Source organism: Penicillium soppii (assembly GCF_028829465.1).
Source record: "Penicillium soppii strain IBT 18220 chromosome Unknown utg000007l, whole genome shotgun sequence".
NCBI lineage: Eukaryota > Fungi > Ascomycota > Eurotiomycetes > Eurotiales > Aspergillaceae > Penicillium > Penicillium soppii.
In genome coordinates, this window is record NW_026643237.1 from 3,253,033 (window position 1) to 3,269,939 (window position 16,907).

The following is a 16,907-nucleotide window of genomic DNA, read 5'->3' on the forward strand; positions in this document are numbered from 1 at the left end:
GCCCTCAAAATCTTGCCTAACCGAATCTTCGTGAATACGCAACCGACGATGGAATCCCTCCATAAATCACCCACGGACACAGGTTCCAAGTGAGAATAGTAAGTCCTATACGCTGATAGACCTTATGCTGAATGATATTAAGTATGTGACTACGGATCCGTTGGAAGGTAAAGAGATCTACGCGCATACAAGCCCTCAATCGTGATTTCAAATGGGTATGTTGGCGCTGCCACAGGCCATTCGTTGGGAGATCTTGCAAAAACTGCCAGGCCTCAGTTCACCGTGGCTTGCGTGATCTTTATACTAGCCCTTGTGTTAAGCTCCCACCCAAGATCGAGAAGGCGCTCGAAAATCGAAAGATATCCACCATGCCGAATTTTGGAAGTGCACGAATCAATGGATGGGTATGCGTAGGATCTCAGATGTATCTTTGATCTCCTCCGCCACAGGCTATTATCGGAATTCGTTGTGTTGAGAAAAAGAGAAACAGAGATGTTTGCAGCGCGCAACCATACCACATCAGTGCCGTGATGGTGGTCGGGAATCCAACGAGCGTGGATGTCCCCGCACTGTCCCAGGCCCAGAATTTATTGAATTCGGTCAGGGTGCTGCATTTTTCGGAGGCGATCTGGTCTCTGGATGGGGATTTGTCGGCTAGTGCCATTGCCACCGTTCGAATGGTCTTTGATCAAGGGCACATTGACATCTAGACAAGGACGAGCAAGAACAAGTACAAAAGTAGGGTATCGAATGTTGTGAAGATCCATACACCCCTGGTAGAATCCGTCTCTGGGAGTCTAAGAAAAACATACTCTGTAACAGGACGGCAGAGCATGCAGCATCGTGCATGTTAGTCTGAACTAGGGCTCCGTGTTGATTGAGGCTCCACTGTATTATTGCCACGCAAGTGGGGGCTAAATCGTAGCAGAGAAAGGCTTCCCTATACTGGTGTAACATGCAACAGTACACTTAAATTCACAATTCTAGCATGAGGCCGAGCCATATGGCTTAGTTCCTTTGCGCCCCGATCGACTCAGAAATCAATGGCTCCGTACTAGTGTGTATGTCTTTTGCCCTGCTTTGGCGGGGACAACCTCCCTTGCATAAGAGCATAGACCAAATCAGAGCAAGATTGGGACTAACTCACTAGAATATCCCGCCCTCCTATTGGATTGGCATTTCTTTTTCTCTTTACCCATCCATCACCATGATATTGATCATTATTTTCGCCCTCTTCGTCCTCACCTATATCATATATCACCGTGTCATATACCCTTACTTCATTTCCCCACTATCATCCATCCCCAATGCCCACCTCACTTCCCCCATAACCAGCTACTGGATTGAGCACAAGCGTAGCACAAGGACCGAAGTCCTCGCCATCTACGCTCTGCACCAAAAGCACGGCCCCGTCGTTCGTCTCGGCCCCAAGGAGCTTAGCGTCAATTCTCTCCATGGTCTAAAGGTCATATATACGGGCGCCTTCGAGAAACATGCTTTCTATAACGATGTTTTTGTCAACTTCAATACTGAAAACTTGGTCGGCATGGTCCACAACGCGCCGCACGCGCACCAGAAGCGCATGCTGAGCAAGACCTACTCTAAGTCGTTTCTTCAGGAATCCAGTGATATGCGCGCTATCTCAAAGGTTCTGCTGTGGGAGAGGTTGATGCCTATTCTCGAGAAAGCCGGGGAGCGTGGAGAGGTGTTGAACGTGCTGCCCCTATTCCAGGCTCTAGGAATGGACTTTATATCCTCTTTCCTGTTTGGATTAAGACAAGGGACGAGCTATATGTTTAGTATTCCCGAATGGAAGGTGTGGCTAGAGGAGTATGAGCGATTTAAGTTTATGAGTCGAGACGACCGGTACATGGGGTTCATTGAGAAGTGGTGCTTGGGGCTATGCGAGCGAGCAGAAGCGTCTAAGAACGAAGACGTTTTCAGCGATGAGAAGCTGCCATCCACGAGCCCAGTCGTCTACAACCAGCTACATGAAAGCCTTCTCGCCCAGAAAGCATCCGATCCGCGTCCCCTGAACCTGGTAATTGCGTCCGAACTGCTGGACCACCTGGTTGCAGGCCATGAAACATCAGGCATCACCTTCACGTACATGATGTGGGAGCTGTCGCAGCATCCAGAGCTGCAGGCCGAGCTGCAAAAGGAGCTACGTACCTTATCTCCGTCCCTCCGGTTCTCAGCAACGAAGGAGAGGCCCCTCCCCTCTGCGTCCGCGATCAACGCCCTCCCCTGGCTGGACGCGATGGTCCGAGAGACCCTCCGTCTTCACTCCCCAGCACCGGCCCAGCTCCCCCGTGTCACTCCCATCACACAAAAAGGAACGTCCCTGCACGGGTACAATAATATCCCCGGCGGCGTGAGGGTCAGTTCAACTGCTTACTCCCTCCACCGTATCAGCGATGTCTACCCACGCCCGCTGCATTGGCTGCCGGCTCGATGGCTTGAGACAGGCGAGAAGATACACAACATGAGGCGGCTTTTCTGGCCGTTCGGGAGTGGTGGACGTATGTGTCTGGGCAGTAATTTCGCTTTGCAAGGTTTGTCTCTTGAGTGTTATTGGAGGAGAGGACTAATGATACGATGCAGAAATCAAACTGGTCATGGCGGCGGTGTATTCGAACTATACGACGGTCATTGTAGACGACGAGGGCATTGAGCAGGACTATGCGTTTATTGCGCTGCCGCGTGGGCGGAAGTTGATGTTGAGGTTTATACCGATTGATGAATGATGTGATGAAGTTACGATAATGTGAAAAGGGAATGAAAAGCATTAATTGGTCTTTCTCGATCATTTCCGGAGCTGTCGTGTCTTTCCAGATGAATAGCGAGCCAGAAGCTGCCAATCAGACCTGAATGAATGGGCTGTGCTAAGGGTATCTACTGATGTATATCATTAAATTTATCCTACAGCCAAATGCCGTGGTGGACGGTGTTTCATGATGGAAGCAAAAGTGTGAGACATGTAAGCCTCACCATCAAATGCTGCTATCTATGTATGCCTATGTACCTAAGTGAACGAGTCCCCTTACGCGCATATCAAGCAGAAAGACTACTACCTAGGTACATACTTCATTTTCCTTGTCGTCTTGATTGTTTCCACAATGTTGCTTTATATCCCATTGCCATATAGTCACCCGTTTTCACGATTTGATGTCCATCGGATCACTTTCTACAATGACAATATCAAGCTCATTCCCTAGAAAACACAGCTAAACTCCTCCCCAACCAGCGCTAACCACCTCGGTGCGAGATCTGGTTGCTCATGATCACCGTCCGCATTAGGCGGATTATCTGTCTCTGGGGCGGAAATAGCACAAGTCAACAGTGCTCATCCGTCATGAATCAGAAGGGGGGTTATCTCGTGAGGAACCTTGGAAACGGCGGCGAGGCGTAAGCCCTAGAACGGAAAAGGAAAGCGTATATATCTCGACGACTGAATCGAAATATACTTATCTTTCTTTAGTTATTGTTGAATTTATATGATGATTTGTAGAGACCGTAGTTTACTTTCAATTGGCAGGATAGCAACAGAAGAAAAAAAACTTAAGACATGGAGTCTACAGAAATCTACATTTACCGAACAAACTACAATGAACACCTGCGCCTAGCATACCAACTTCATTTACATATCGAAACTGGCAGCTAGACTACAGCAAAAAAACAATCAATGCAAAGCAAAGTCCCTCGTAAAAAGCAAGAATAGAAACCGTAATGAAGGGTCAACGAAGTCCAACGAGACTTCGGAGATCATGACCAAAGTTCTAAAGACGGAACGACCGAAGCACATATCGAAGAATGAGGGAATAATATTTTGTTGAACCGAAGAAATTGTATTGAATTCATCAATCTCATGAAAGATTCCACGAATGACTGGCAGAAGCGCAAATCTGAGTGTCCGTGAACATTTTTACAGCTTGTCGTAGTACTATCGGAACGAGTTAGTGACAATAACCAAAGAATGAGGAGCAAGAAATAACTTACGTTTTCGTATCCAGGGACAACCTCCTTGAGACCCTTGCGCTTGCGCATCTCCTGGACGACCTGACCGGGCTTGGTGGTGGGGTCGAGGGGAGAGCCACCGGGAAGGATGGCCCAGTGATCGAACACGGACTGGGGGAAGGCCTGACCACCGGTGGCGGAGCGCAGATCGGCGGGGAAACCGAAGGACTCGTTGACGGGCAGGTAAGCCTTGACCATGAACAGAGGAGTTCCGGGACGCTGCTCCTCGGAGTAGACGTGACCACGGCGGCGGGTGAGGACACCGTAGATACCACCCATAGCCTGCTCGGGGACCTGGATCTCGACGTTGAAGATGGGCTCGAGGAGACCGGGGTCAGCCAGCATAGAGGCGGCGTACAGGACACGACGGGCAGTGGGGATCAGTTGACCGCCACCACGGTGAATAGCATCAGCGTGCAGGGTAACATCGAGGATGTTGAAGCGGACGGAACGCATGGGCTCCTCAGCAACGGGACCCTCACGGGTAGCCCACTGGAATCCAGAGACAACGGAATCCTTGATTTCGTTGAGGTACTGCACGGCCTTGGTCTGGTCGATGAGCAAGTTGGCACCGGTGGTGTCGGGACCGAAGCACCAAATCTTACGGGCATCGGTGACATCCCAGCCGTACTCGTCAGCGAGGACACGGGCACGAGCCTTGAAGTCGTCACGGGGGCTGATCTTGCCGGACTCAATGGCGAGGGAGACATCCTCCTCAATGGGCTCAGCGGTCATGTACAGACGGTTGTGCTTGTTGGGCGACTTGGACAGAGCAGTCATGCTGGACTTGCCAGCAACGGTCTCACGGTAAGCAACGACGGGGTCGGAGATACGGAGGGGAACACCAGCGTGGTCCTCCTCGAGATCCTTAAGACAAATCTCGAGGTGGAGCTCACCGGCACCGGCAACAATGTGCTGGCCAGACTCGTTGATCATGGTCAGGACACAGGGGTCGGACTTGGAGAGACGCTTGAGACCCTCGACAAGCTTGGGCAGATCCTGGGCGTTCTTGACCTCGACGGAGCGCTGCACAACGGGGGAGACGGAGAACTTCATGACCTTCATGTTGTGGGCAGTGTCATCAGTGGTAAGAGTACCGGACTTGAGCAGGAACTGATCAACACCGACGAGACCGACGATGTTACCGGCGGGGACGTCCTCAATGGGCTCAACGAAGCGACCCATCATGAGAATGGTACGCTGGATGGCCTTGATGAAGAGATCCTCCTTCTTTCCGGGAATGTAGTTGGGACCCTGGATGCGGACCTTGACACCAGACTTGACGGTACCAGAGTAGACACGACCGAAGGCGTAGAAACGACCCTTATCGGAGGTGGGCACCATCTTGGAGACGTACAGCATCAGAGGAGCAGTGGGGTCACAGTCACGGATACCGATGCAGGCTCTGTCGTCCTGGGGACCCTCGTAGAGAGTCTCGGCACGGTACTTCTGGGCAGTGACGGGGGAGGGAAGGTGGATACAGATCATCTCCAGAAGGGCATCAGCGGCAGGAAGGAACTTGCGCATGATGAGCTTGAGGAGGGCCTTGCCCTCGAGCTCCTTCTCGTCAGCGGCGAGGGTAACCTCGAGCTTCTCAAGAAGAGTGAAGATCTCGTCGCGCTTGTTGTGGTTGACAGCGGCGAAGATCTTGAAGATGGGGTCCAAGATGAACTGGTTGAAGGCGCGCTCAAGGGTCTTGCCCTCGTGCTCGGCCTTGGTGGTCCACTTCTTGGTCTTGGGGTTGAAGAAGTTGTCACCCCAGAGACGCTCAAGCATCTTCTTGCGGTCAACACCGAACTTCTTGGCGTACTTGACGGCGAACTGGCGGACAGTGAAGCACCAGCCGTGGAGACCGGAACCGAAAGCGATGGTACCGCGGTCGGGGTAGACCTGGACATCACCGAGAGCCTTGTCGAAGTAGGTGGAGATGATGACGTTGACGGACTCAATGGTACGGGAGAAGGACTGGTAGAGATCCTCCTTGGAGACCTGGAGCTCGAGAAGAGCACGATCGACCTTGTTGATACACAGAACGGGCTTGATGCGCTCGGTCAGAGCCTGACGCAGGACAGTCTCGGTCTGGACACAGACACCGGAGACACAGTCGACAACGACAAGGGCACCATCAGTGACACGGAGAGCGGCAGTGACCTCAGAGGAGAAATCAACGTGACCGGGGGAATCGATCAAGTTGATCAGGAACTCGTGACCATCGACAGCCTGGGGGATCTCCTTCAGATCCTCGGGATCGGGGAACTTGGCGTACAAGGAAATGGCGGTGGACTTGATGGTAATGCAACGGTCCTGCTCGTCAGGACGGGTGTCCATGAAACGAGCCTCACCAGCCTTGGCAGCGGAAATAATACCGGCACGCTGGACCAGAGAGTCGGAGAGGGTGGACTTTCCGTGATCGACTGTGAAGAAGAAAACAATCAGATATTGGTCTATTTTCATGATGCTCTCATATATGACCTACCGTGAGCAATGACGGACATGTTACGGATGTTAGCCCGACGGTCCATCAGGGTCCGGATCTGTCGAAAAAAATTTCCCACATGTTAGCTTGTCTGATCAAAGTAGAAGCGCTCGAAAGTAAAAGATTTAGAATCTCCAAGTATCACCAAAAAGTGGATGGTGGGAAACATGAGGTGCAAATCCAAGCATGCTTCCTTTATCCTCGATTTGATGATGGTCTTGAATAGGCAGTAGATCAGGCAAGAACGAACCTCTTCGATAGTGAAGCTATTAATGACACCATGTTAGCACTCTGTCAATGGTTCAATATCAACTTAATCTTGACTCACTTAACCATGTTGGCGGTTGATCAGTAAATTCACTGAAAGAAAAAAAAAGAAGAAGAAGAGCACAGAGATGACCAGGATCGAGAATTCTCGATCACTAAATCAAAAACTTCTATGTGCAGCTGCTCCTAGAGAGATGAGAGGGGAAAGAAAGAGAGAGAAGAGGGGGAAAAAGTGGGAGAGAAAAAAAGAAAGCGAAAGTGGGGACTTTTTTTTCTCCCGGTTTTTTGTGCGTTTCCTCTCTTCTTGTACTTGTACAATCTTGGTACAGAATGGTAATTATACTGTATTGTTTCATCTTTTCCCTATTAAATTGCTTACTATAAGATAGTACTTGATACTAAATACTACCCAGGTAAGATTATTCTACAATATTGTATAGATTTGCCTCCTTTTGATTTCAAATCCAATTATCTGTTGACTTTGACTTGACTCAACGTGACTGCATTGCTTATCCGTGGTACTCCGGTGACGTCTGTGACATGCTAGAGCTTTCCCCTCGTATAACCTCCAATATACGTATATATACTACATGATTATTCATTCTACTGGACATCTTAACTCTGGAATGATTTTCAAATGAGTCAATTTAAATCTCGTGATTCATATCATACCTTGAACTTCCTATGAATTCAACTGCCCAAATTCCCCTCTATCACCCGATAGTGGGTCATAGAGGGGCACATGATTACAATACAATACAAGCAATCGTTGATGCCTTGGAAAATTGGCATCAAGAGCTCTTACCAACTAACCACATAACTAGCTCAATAGCTCAATGTATGGTACTGCCTCGATATACTTAGATCATTCGATATTGCCCAATGGAGGCTCTTTTACATTCCATAGCCATTGTCTGATTTCTCTCGAGCTTTAGAAATTTTGAAGCAAATTTTGACTAGCTCGTGCATGCTGCATTAGTGGGGGGCAAAAGAACCCCTCCTCGGGCAGTAAGGCATCAAGGCATCAAGGCATCAATCTCTTGTTACAGGGCAAATGAATATGCAACGTATACTCCAAAAATGTTGAAACTGAGCGCTGATAATTAGACAAGTAGTTTCAAAAGGGGGGTTCAAGTCGTTTGAATCATCCAAGTCCATTTTGAGATTAAAACAATAAGTGCCATGCCGATACCTAACCTTGGAACCTGGTGGGCATATTCTTCCACCTCGGGAAGCACTCCGGCGCCGTCTCCCTCTTCCCAACCACTTGAAATTTTGATAAGCTTCTTGTATGAGTATATTGTGTAAACAATTCATCTATTCTCATGATGCAAATTATGACAAACCACAGACAAACGCCCGGATGTATGTATAACCTATATATATAGTAAATGTGGATACATATATTGCATCTGAGGTCGCCGAAAACATCTCTCAAAGTATTTCATTGATCAACAGCAACAACGCTCAAAACAGCTGTGACATCCTTCGTGGAAGCAGAAATCACATCCTCCGAGACTGCCCCCGTTCTCCACATCCCTAATCCCACAAAACGTCCATTCATAGAATAGTACGTGCCGACGCTGCGACTCTTGCGGACTTGGCGCTCCTCGTCCCAGAACCAGTCAAACGAGCGCAGTTCCAGCAGAGGCTGCAACATATACCGGGTCGATGAAGAGATGTCCTGGCTATCGAGGGAGGTGAGGATCGACCGCCAGTGCTCGGTAGACAAGTCTTTTCCCAGCATGATTCCTGCCCCGCGTGCGTCTCGCGTGGGCTTGAGGATGTACTGGTCTTTGACATCGGCCTTGGTATGGGTCTGGTGAAGGAGGACTCTGAAATCAGCTGTGCCAGGGAGAATGGTGGGGATGATGTGTTCACGCAGGGTCTGCGCTTGTGCAGGCGACAATACCCGCTGCGTTCCTACGAGGCTGTCGAGCTCCTGCAGGATGATGCCTAGGATGCGTTTATCGTGCGCGATGAACACGCTCCGCGGGTCATTTCTGCAGCACGCGGCTATGTGTCGTGTCATTTCGGGGGATAGAGAGAAGAGCTCGAAGTCGTATAGCTGTAGGCCTACCTGATGCACTGGCTCCAGCATCTCGCCATCCACCTCCAGCAGGGAGCTGGGGGGAGTTTTGATCGTGGGATCGGCGCCCCAGACACAGTATAGGTTGAACCCGGTTTGACTGCTGGCACTGGGTACAAGGCGAAGATCACTTGGTCTGACGGTTCGTGGCCTGGCCCCGGTTCGCTCTTCCATAATACCAAAAAGAGGGCTGTCGGATGGGAAGTTTTGGCTCTCCTTGACAAAGTGGACAGGGCCATCTGAGCCAAACAATTCGAACAGGCTCCCTAGGAGCACATTATGTTTGGTGGCTGGTTCGATCGAGGGAGGACTCCATGTTCCCCCGGCTAGTGCCTCGTAAGCCGTTGCGACGTAGTGGAGAAAACTGATAGGGAAGCGGCCGTTGATTTCACAAACGCGAAATTCTGGGATCTCACGCTCTGTGACTGGGAGCAAGATGTCTGGACGTAAATTGCCTTGGTGGCCTTGGTAACGTGGCATGATCCCATCTGCAGTTGCTTTATCTACCCACTGCAAGAGTTCCTCGACATGGGGTTCCAATGGCATTCGACTGGGTAAATCGGCGTCCTTGTCTATCCACCATCTTTCGATGATATTACTCACAGCAATGGCCAAAGCTTCATTGAAAGTCTCCAGTTCTTTCATAAACTGCCGTGGTAGAAATACTGGGTGGGGATTGAGTCTTTTCGCAGGCCCAGGAATTGCGCCATATGGACGAACAGACTCCGCCAATCTCTCTTGCAGTGCCTCATGTTGTCGAAGGCGAGTTTCGGGATGAATTTGCTCTGGCAAAACCGGGTGTTGCGGATCCTTTGTGTTAGGCAAGGAGATTTGGAGCAACCAAGGAGATCGTTTGGCGAGAACACTAGGTATCTCTTTTTCGACAACCGCCATTGACTGTGTTATTCGTTAGTCTATCGCCGTTACTTTGAATGAAAATGCACTCACGCTCTTGAATGAGGCACCCATCCTCATTCCCAAGAAACTTTTGAAAGGCATCGTGCTTTTGGTAAAGTAGCGATACATCTCCCTCCCAATTGGATTTTCATCTCTTTCAAGGATCTCAGAGAGCGTCGATCGGACGATTGCCCATCCATCTTCTGCGCCTTCCAGACCCAGTGCATATAGCATGTACCCAACATTGTTCTGCAGAAGTGCATGATGCACCCTGTTCCACACCTCACCGAGATTATCCGTCCCCAATCCAGCAATCTCTACATCAAAGCCCTGCTTCTTTAGTGTTGGTCTATGAAGTTTCACTCCAGCCAGGTCTCGGAGCGCAAAACCTTTGATCGCCTTCGACTTGCGACAAATTCGAGCGACGGTGTTTTGGGCATGCAGCTCGCATCCAACGCTATGACGGAGTAACGGGTCCAACCCCAGGCTCAAAAGGCATTTGGCATAGCTGTTTCCTGTCAGCTGAGTCTAGTAGCCTTGGCATTCTCGAGACTAAACAACAAACCTCGCAAACCATGTTTTCTTTTCGGTTGTGGTTTTCAGGTCAAACAGAATTTCTGCGTACGTCTGCTGTCCACCCAGTGGTTTCTCCATTAGTGCAGAGACCAAGACTAATGCCTCGTCATTTTTTTCTGCTTTTCCCTCCAGATTCTCTCGCAAGATACATGTCAGGTGGCGAGCTTGACTCTTGTCTTCCTGACTTCCAGTCACTGCGGCTACCTCTCCGAACAGCCATAGGTCCCTTGGGAGAATCATCCTCATAAAGGCAGTCATCCCGGGAGCTGCAGCTGCAGACCAACACGGCAGAACTCGTAGCGCGGAGGTAATCTGACACGCAAGAGAGAATTTCACGTCAAATTCAAAACCAGGGATGGAAACTGTTCGAATAGCAGCATGGGCCTTCGCGGCATTGGGTATGGACTTGACATTCTCTGCCTCTGGGAAGTAATGGAGTAGCGCTGGTAGGTGTCGGGAAAGACAAGGAACTATAACCAACTCATTAGAGGCTAAAGGAGCCACCCCCAAGGCCTTCACCAAAGACTGAGTTAGCTCCTCGAATGGTCCATATATATGGGTTGAAGACCGTGGAAGGACTACAAGGGAGATACCCGGATTGAGTAAATCAGGTAGATCCTCTGGCCCTACTGGTTCGACCAACTCATCGGCAAAGCACGTCCGATGGAACTGTTCTTCAAATTAGCAATTATCTGTCAGGTGATCCATGGAGTGTATTAATATACCGGATGAGTCGGATGTCCTAAGATGAGAGAAGCCTCCCATTCCAGAAAGGAAGAATTGAGATCTAGCACTGGCTTGGTGGTAGCAATCTCCAACCATTTGCCTTCTCTTCGTTAGCCATTTATCATTACGATAAACTAAGTCATACGAACTTGACATGGCAGCGCAATTGCGCAGTTCGCGCGAAATTGCATTCTTTATTGACTCATCACAAGCAAACCCTGGAGCAAAAAATTCAAACACAGACCCAGGATCACTTTCTTCAACCCCTTGGTCTGCACCATTCAAAAAGAGGGGAACTTTGAAATCGTTTGGTCGCCAATGGTGACGACTGAGAGGACTTGTGAAGAAAACTAGATCCGCTTGAGCTTTTCGTGTCGCATTGTTATTTGTTGCTGTCAATACGCAAGACCATAGTTGCAATGGAGGTGGTGGTGGCACTAGGTGAATGCTCACCAGGCCTTCGTTTACAAGCTGTGCAAGAAGGCGCTTAGTTGTCTCAGCCATGGCGTGAGACTGGTAAGTTATGGTAATTGCCATCTCATTTGAGAGAAACTGATGTTTAGGGTATACCTAGAAAGGGAGATCCCGAAGAAGGAGTACTATTCTTTAGTGTCTATTGCGCGAACGCGGCTGATTCAATATATGAGACCAATCATAGGTATCTATTAGGTAAATATGTACTAACTTTAGGCTGTTCTTTACAGTATGAGTTCCTTTCTGTCGGTCAGCGATATCATTCGTCAATGAGGTAGTCAGATGCATGTGAACCTGATTGATCAGATCTACCGGTTGATCGAGATTCTCAGCTCTGCGTGCACTTTTGTATTTATGACACATTTATTGATAAAGTGCATATAATAAAGCTGCAAACTGTCCCCACTTGCTACTCTTCACCGCTAGATTCATTGGAGCATCTGCAATGTACAATATTTAGTTACCGAATCAATAGGTCAATCGTCTGAAGATCCGATTTCACATCAGGTTTGAATGCTCACAATAGAGCTTTTACCTAATAGTAACCCCTATGATGCATGAATTCTTCAGCTCTTCAGCGCCACATGGTCTTTTTATTCTTTAGCGTCCCTTTGTGTGGAGCCGACGGAACCTATATAGTACTAGTAACCTAGTAGGAAATGCACTTCGACTTCCATGTCTAGGACCATATCTACTTTTACGTCGCTAGTTTCAGAGATTGATACTGAAATCGCTTTTGCTAAATATTCGGTAATTATGGGTGACATTGGAACAGATTCACAGTCATGGATGCCGCCAATGACCCCTCAGGCTCTGCCGTTGGGCAAAGCCAATATGTTCCCATCTGATGATCCTCATGTAAGTAAAATGACAAACAGAGATGAAAGAAAATGGCAACTAATAACTGTGATTCAGTCCGTCAGTGTGTCCCTTCCAACCTGGGACTCGGTCATTGGCCTATCCCGAAAAGAAGACTGGGTGATGGATAAGCTGGCATGTAGCTATCCACGGTAATTATCACTTGCCATGGCAGAGATGACAAAAACGCTGATGAGGATGACAGTTTCTATCTTAACAAACAAGTTCGAGATCTTGCGAGTGCTGTATTGCAGCGACTTCAAAAAACCGACAAAAACATCGGTTGCCTGGCCTTCAACACTGTCAAAGCTAGCCGGAAATGCGCCACTGTTCTCCAAAAGGAGGCGACAGAGAAGCAATTGAGACTGGAGGTTGTTCGATTCTTTATGCCTGCAGAGTCAAATTTTACAAAACTTTCTGGAGTGCATTGGGCTAATTTCTCTGCTGTTCTTTTCCACAATGATCTGAGGAAGGAAGCTATGGGGTACTGGCGTGATACGGGAGCCGGTCTTTCCACGCGCCACGCGTCGTTCTGTCTCGAAGAACTTGATTATCTGGACTCTGACTCCGTGAACCCGAAACTGCGAACTCCCGCGCTGCAGAAAAGAACACATTGCCGCCAGCTTCCAGCGTACGCGGCTTGGATACAAACTGCACCTGCGAGTCAGCACGAGCTCCAGTCGTTCATCGCACGGCTGGCAAGCTCAGAGCAACCCGGACAGCCCGCTGTAGCGCCTGGGGACGTGTTCCTCTATCCTACTGGCATGAATGCGATATATTCTCTGTCGGAGACTTTGGCGTCGCTGAAGTCAGACTCCCAGGTAGCAGCGTACGGATGGCTCTACCCAGAGACCGTTGAGGTACTCCGACGAGGGGCGTGGAAGAACATACTGTCGTTTAAAGATGGGACAGAAAAAGAATTGGATCAGCTGGAGACCATGCTGCAATCCGGCCAGCGGATTCACACGCTCTTCTGTGAGCTGCCAAGTAACATCAAACTCTCATCGCCCAACCTCCGCCGTATCCGCACTTTGGCTGATCAATATGGCTTCATTGTTGCCTGCGACGACACCGTTGCAGGCTATGTCAATATCGATGCACTCCCCTATGTGGATGTCATGATGTCGAGTTTGACTAAAACTTTCAGTGGAAGTTCCAATGTGACCGGAGGAAGGTATGTTTACGAATCCTCTACCATGAAACAATCCAATTTTCTGACAATCTCAGCCTGGTCATTAATCCTAATTCCCACCATCACGCTCAGATTCATGCTGCTCTCTCTACCAACTACGAGAACATCTATTTCCCTCTCGATCTCAGCACCCTCCTCCATAACTGCCAAGATATTGCCTGGCGGGTGGGGAAATGCAATGAAAACACACTTCCCCTAGTAAACTTACTCGCAAAGCACCCATCCATTGCACAAGTCAACCATCCATCCATCGACGCAACCGCCGATCTATACAAAAGCCTCATCCGTAAAGATGGTGGCTTTGGAAACGTACTCAGCATCATATTTCACCAGCCTAGTAGCGCAAAGCACTTCTACAATGTTCTAGAAGTTTGCAAAGGATCCAGCTTTGGTACAAATTTCACCCTAGCCATTCCCTACGTCCAACTAGCCAACTACTGGAATCGTGACAAGGTCCCTAAATACGGAGTGCCACAGCATATTATTCGAATCAGTGTTGGACTGGAGGACAGCACAGAGCTTGTCCAGACTTTCTCCAGGGCGCTTGATGATGTCGTCAAACTTGAGTCTAAGATCGCTCGGGTAGTTGACATTACGGATTCACGTCCATAGCTCAAACTAAGCCAATCGTCTGTTTTTCCCCTGAAAAGCAACAATTTTTCCACTTAATCCCAAGCGACACTATTAATTCCCTCAACACTATGACAACAATTTATGTGCTAAGCTCGTATTAGGATGTCGATCGACGTTCCTTGCATAATAAGCTGCATTTACAGGATCCACTGCGCCACTGGAGCAAGGCAGCTGAGTGTACACGGCAGCTGAGTGGACAAGGTCACAAACTAGTTAGTGTTACTTGGAATCTAAGAAATCCACCAATGCGACTTGTTCCAGAGATCTGAATCGTGCGGTTTAAAATGGGGTAATTGGATGCCTCGGCTCCTTCTCCTCTGTTCATCCTACTCTTTTTATTCCCCGTTGCGGTGATACCTTTCTGCCTCATCACAGGTGAAAACAATGCCTTGCATCCAGCCACTAAAACACGTGCCTGGATCCGCTGTAGATTTTGGGGTGACTGTTGATGATGTGGATCTGGAAAATCTGAGCGGTAATTACCTGATGGATCACTGTCAGCACATGATGGAGCGCCATGCTAAGGGTTTTCAATAGATGAGGATTTCGCCATCATCCACAATGCTTTATACCACCACCATCTCGTCGTGTTCAAGGACCAGCAGAATCTTTCCCCAAAATCCCAGTACGAGTTGACGAAACGTTTTGATCCGGCCTCCGAAAGATACGGCCATAAAGAATCCGCTAGTGATATCATCCACCAAAACTTCCAGGCAATTCCCGATCAGCCGCAAGTTCAAGTAAAGGGAAATGGCTTCATCAAGTCTTTTATGGGCCTCGAAAACATCAAACTGCGCCACCCTCATCACGGCTATGCCCACCGTGAGAGGATCTCCGAGGATCAAGACGATAAATATACCCGCTTCAATCGTTGGCATATTGATGCGGCGTTGTATGATCTCAACCCGCCTAAAGTCACTACTCTGATGGCGGTTGAAGTACCCAAGGGTCGTCGCCAGACAATCTTGTACGATGATGGTTCCGGGGAGGAGCTGGATGCACCCCTCGCAACTACAGCGTTTATCTCTGGTCAGAATATGTTCAACATTCTCTCTCCAGAAGATCAAGAATTCGTCCGTACAAGCAAAGTGGAATACGCAGCGCATCCGTATGTTCATCTGGCACTTTGAATGAATAAAATTTTCAACTACGGGTAATCTAAATCTGACACCATGAATAAACAGATACAATTGGGTCAAGCCGGCCAAAATGCATCCCACCGGCTTAAGCATCTATACCGAGGGCCGTGAGAAGTCCGAATCTGAACTGCCCCCCATCGATCCTTCTAAGATCCAAATTCTCCCCATGGCCTGGAAGAACCCGGTAACAGGCAACTTATCTCTACAGGTTCACCCAGCTCCGATTCGCAAGATCCATCGTGCCGATGGGAGTATTATTGATGATCTAAAAGAGGTTCGAGAAATTATGTACCGGCTTCAGCGCCCCGCGATCAGTCCGCAGTATGTGTATGCGCATGATTGGAAAGAGGGGGATATGGTTTTGTTCAATAACCATGGTGTCTTGCATACAGTGGTGGGATCGTTGAGGTCGGATGATATCAGACTTTTTCGACAGTGTAATCTGGCCGCGTCGGAGCCACCACAGGGGCCATGATTACCCCCTCCCTCTCCCCTTCTCCGTTTTTATTGTATATGCCTCATTCTTGAGTGATGTGCTTGTAAGAAAGTTACACCAAGAATACTTTTAACTGGAATCTACGAAAACGATCATTATCGCCTATCTTATGTACAAACTCCACATCCCAAGACAAGTACTACTTCTGTGTGCTTTCACATATTGCGTATATCTGCAATTTCATAGCCTAAATCCTCTATTAATTTACCTATATTGCATTATACTCTGTTCTTATTGTCAAACGTGGATATACGAAAGTAACACATCTACAGTCCCTTGGTTTCGGAAAAGGCAAAATAGAAACACGGCCCTAGTTGGATTTCTTATGGCAATTTGGATGTATGTACGGAGTAGCGCGTGAGTGTTTTATAACGCTTTGGTGCACCCGAAAATAGATATAGGCCCCTACAAGCCTAGCGGGCGCCACCCACCCCGAACATGCGAGACAATTGCCATGCCTCTCCACCCTTTAGCTATCAGCTAGAAAAAATAAGTGTTGGTTCAGGCGAAGAATATTCGCCCCAATACAGTAGAAATGAAATCACGATGTTCCCTACGGCTGCCACAACGTGCAGTCCACAATTGTTCTGCCGATCAATATGCGTAGTGGTCCTACAGGGGCCCTTTTTAGCGAATGCTTTGGTTCTAGTGAAGAGTGATGCGCCCGCGGTGCTGAGCTGGCAGTGTGAACACAAAAGTCCTTCAAAAGCAACTCATCATTCAAGTAGGGAGCACGCATTTCCGCTTCAAATTGGCAATAATGTGTGAAGGTCTGGATTTGGCTCGATTGTGGAATCTGCTGATCTCGGGGCTAGGAAAACATTTTCCAAATAAAAAATTGAAAGGGATATATCGATCTCTACCCATTATCTAAAAGGAAGTGTGATCTGAACTCTTGCGTGCTTTGTTTATCTATGAATTTTCTTGCTATCTGGTAGGTAATATATAATAAAAGCGGACTACTATAAATAATGACATAAATGTGGTCTTTTCTAGTCTATAACCATTGCCCCATAACAAATAAATAGCTTTATAAAAGTCAATCATAGCTGCATTTAAATGAGAAC

General features: G+C 48.3%; 5 protein-coding genes across 5 annotated transcripts; 3 read left to right on the forward strand and 2 right to left on the reverse strand.

The window, feature by feature from the left end:
- Positions 1 to 1,207: 1,207 nt before the first annotated feature.
- Positions 1,208 to 2,747, forward strand: N7529_010493 (cytochrome P450; the record flags this gene model as incomplete). Its single annotated transcript, XM_057246020.1, has 2 exons — positions 1,208 to 2,555; positions 2,605 to 2,747. 2 exons carry the CDS (start codon positions 1,208 to 1,210, stop codon positions 2,745 to 2,747), a joined length of 1,491 nt encoding a protein of 496 aa, XP_057094283.1.
- Positions 2,748 to 3,925: 1,178 nt separating this feature from the next.
- N7529_010494 (elongation factor 2) lies at positions 3,926 to 6,829 on the reverse strand (the record flags this gene model as incomplete). The annotated part of the gene is made up of 5 exons (XM_057246021.1): positions 3,926 to 3,943; positions 4,000 to 6,431; positions 6,494 to 6,551; positions 6,744 to 6,759; positions 6,822 to 6,829. 5 exons carry the CDS (start codon positions 6,827 to 6,829, stop codon positions 3,926 to 3,928), a joined length of 2,532 nt encoding a protein of 843 aa, XP_057094284.1.
- A 1,375-nt stretch (positions 6,830 to 8,204) lies between these two features.
- N7529_010495 (uncharacterized protein) lies at positions 8,205 to 11,552 on the reverse strand (the record flags this gene model as incomplete). The annotated part of the gene is made up of 4 exons (XM_057246022.1): positions 8,205 to 9,746; positions 9,798 to 10,254; positions 10,312 to 10,996; positions 11,198 to 11,552. 4 exons carry the CDS (start codon positions 11,550 to 11,552, stop codon positions 8,205 to 8,207), a joined length of 3,039 nt encoding a protein of 1,012 aa, XP_057094285.1.
- Positions 11,553 to 12,278: 726 nt separating this feature from the next.
- N7529_010496 (pyridoxal phosphate-dependent transferase) lies at positions 12,279 to 14,184 on the forward strand (the record flags this gene model as incomplete). The annotated part of the gene is made up of 4 exons (XM_057246023.1): positions 12,279 to 12,380; positions 12,438 to 12,532; positions 12,622 to 13,554; positions 13,608 to 14,184. The coding sequence occupies 4 exons, from the start codon at positions 12,279 to 12,281 to the stop codon at positions 14,182 to 14,184; spliced, it is 1,707 nt and encodes a 568-aa protein (XP_057094286.1).
- A 405-nt stretch (positions 14,185 to 14,589) lies between these two features.
- N7529_010497 (TauD/TfdA dioxygenase family protein) lies at positions 14,590 to 15,819 on the forward strand (the record flags this gene model as incomplete). Its single annotated transcript, XM_057246024.1, is given in 3 exon segments — positions 14,590 to 14,731; positions 14,743 to 15,313; positions 15,390 to 15,819. 3 exon segments carry the CDS (start codon positions 14,590 to 14,592, stop codon positions 15,817 to 15,819), a joined length of 1,143 nt encoding a protein of 380 aa, XP_057094287.1.
- Between the last annotated feature and the right edge of the window lie 1,088 nt (positions 15,820 to 16,907).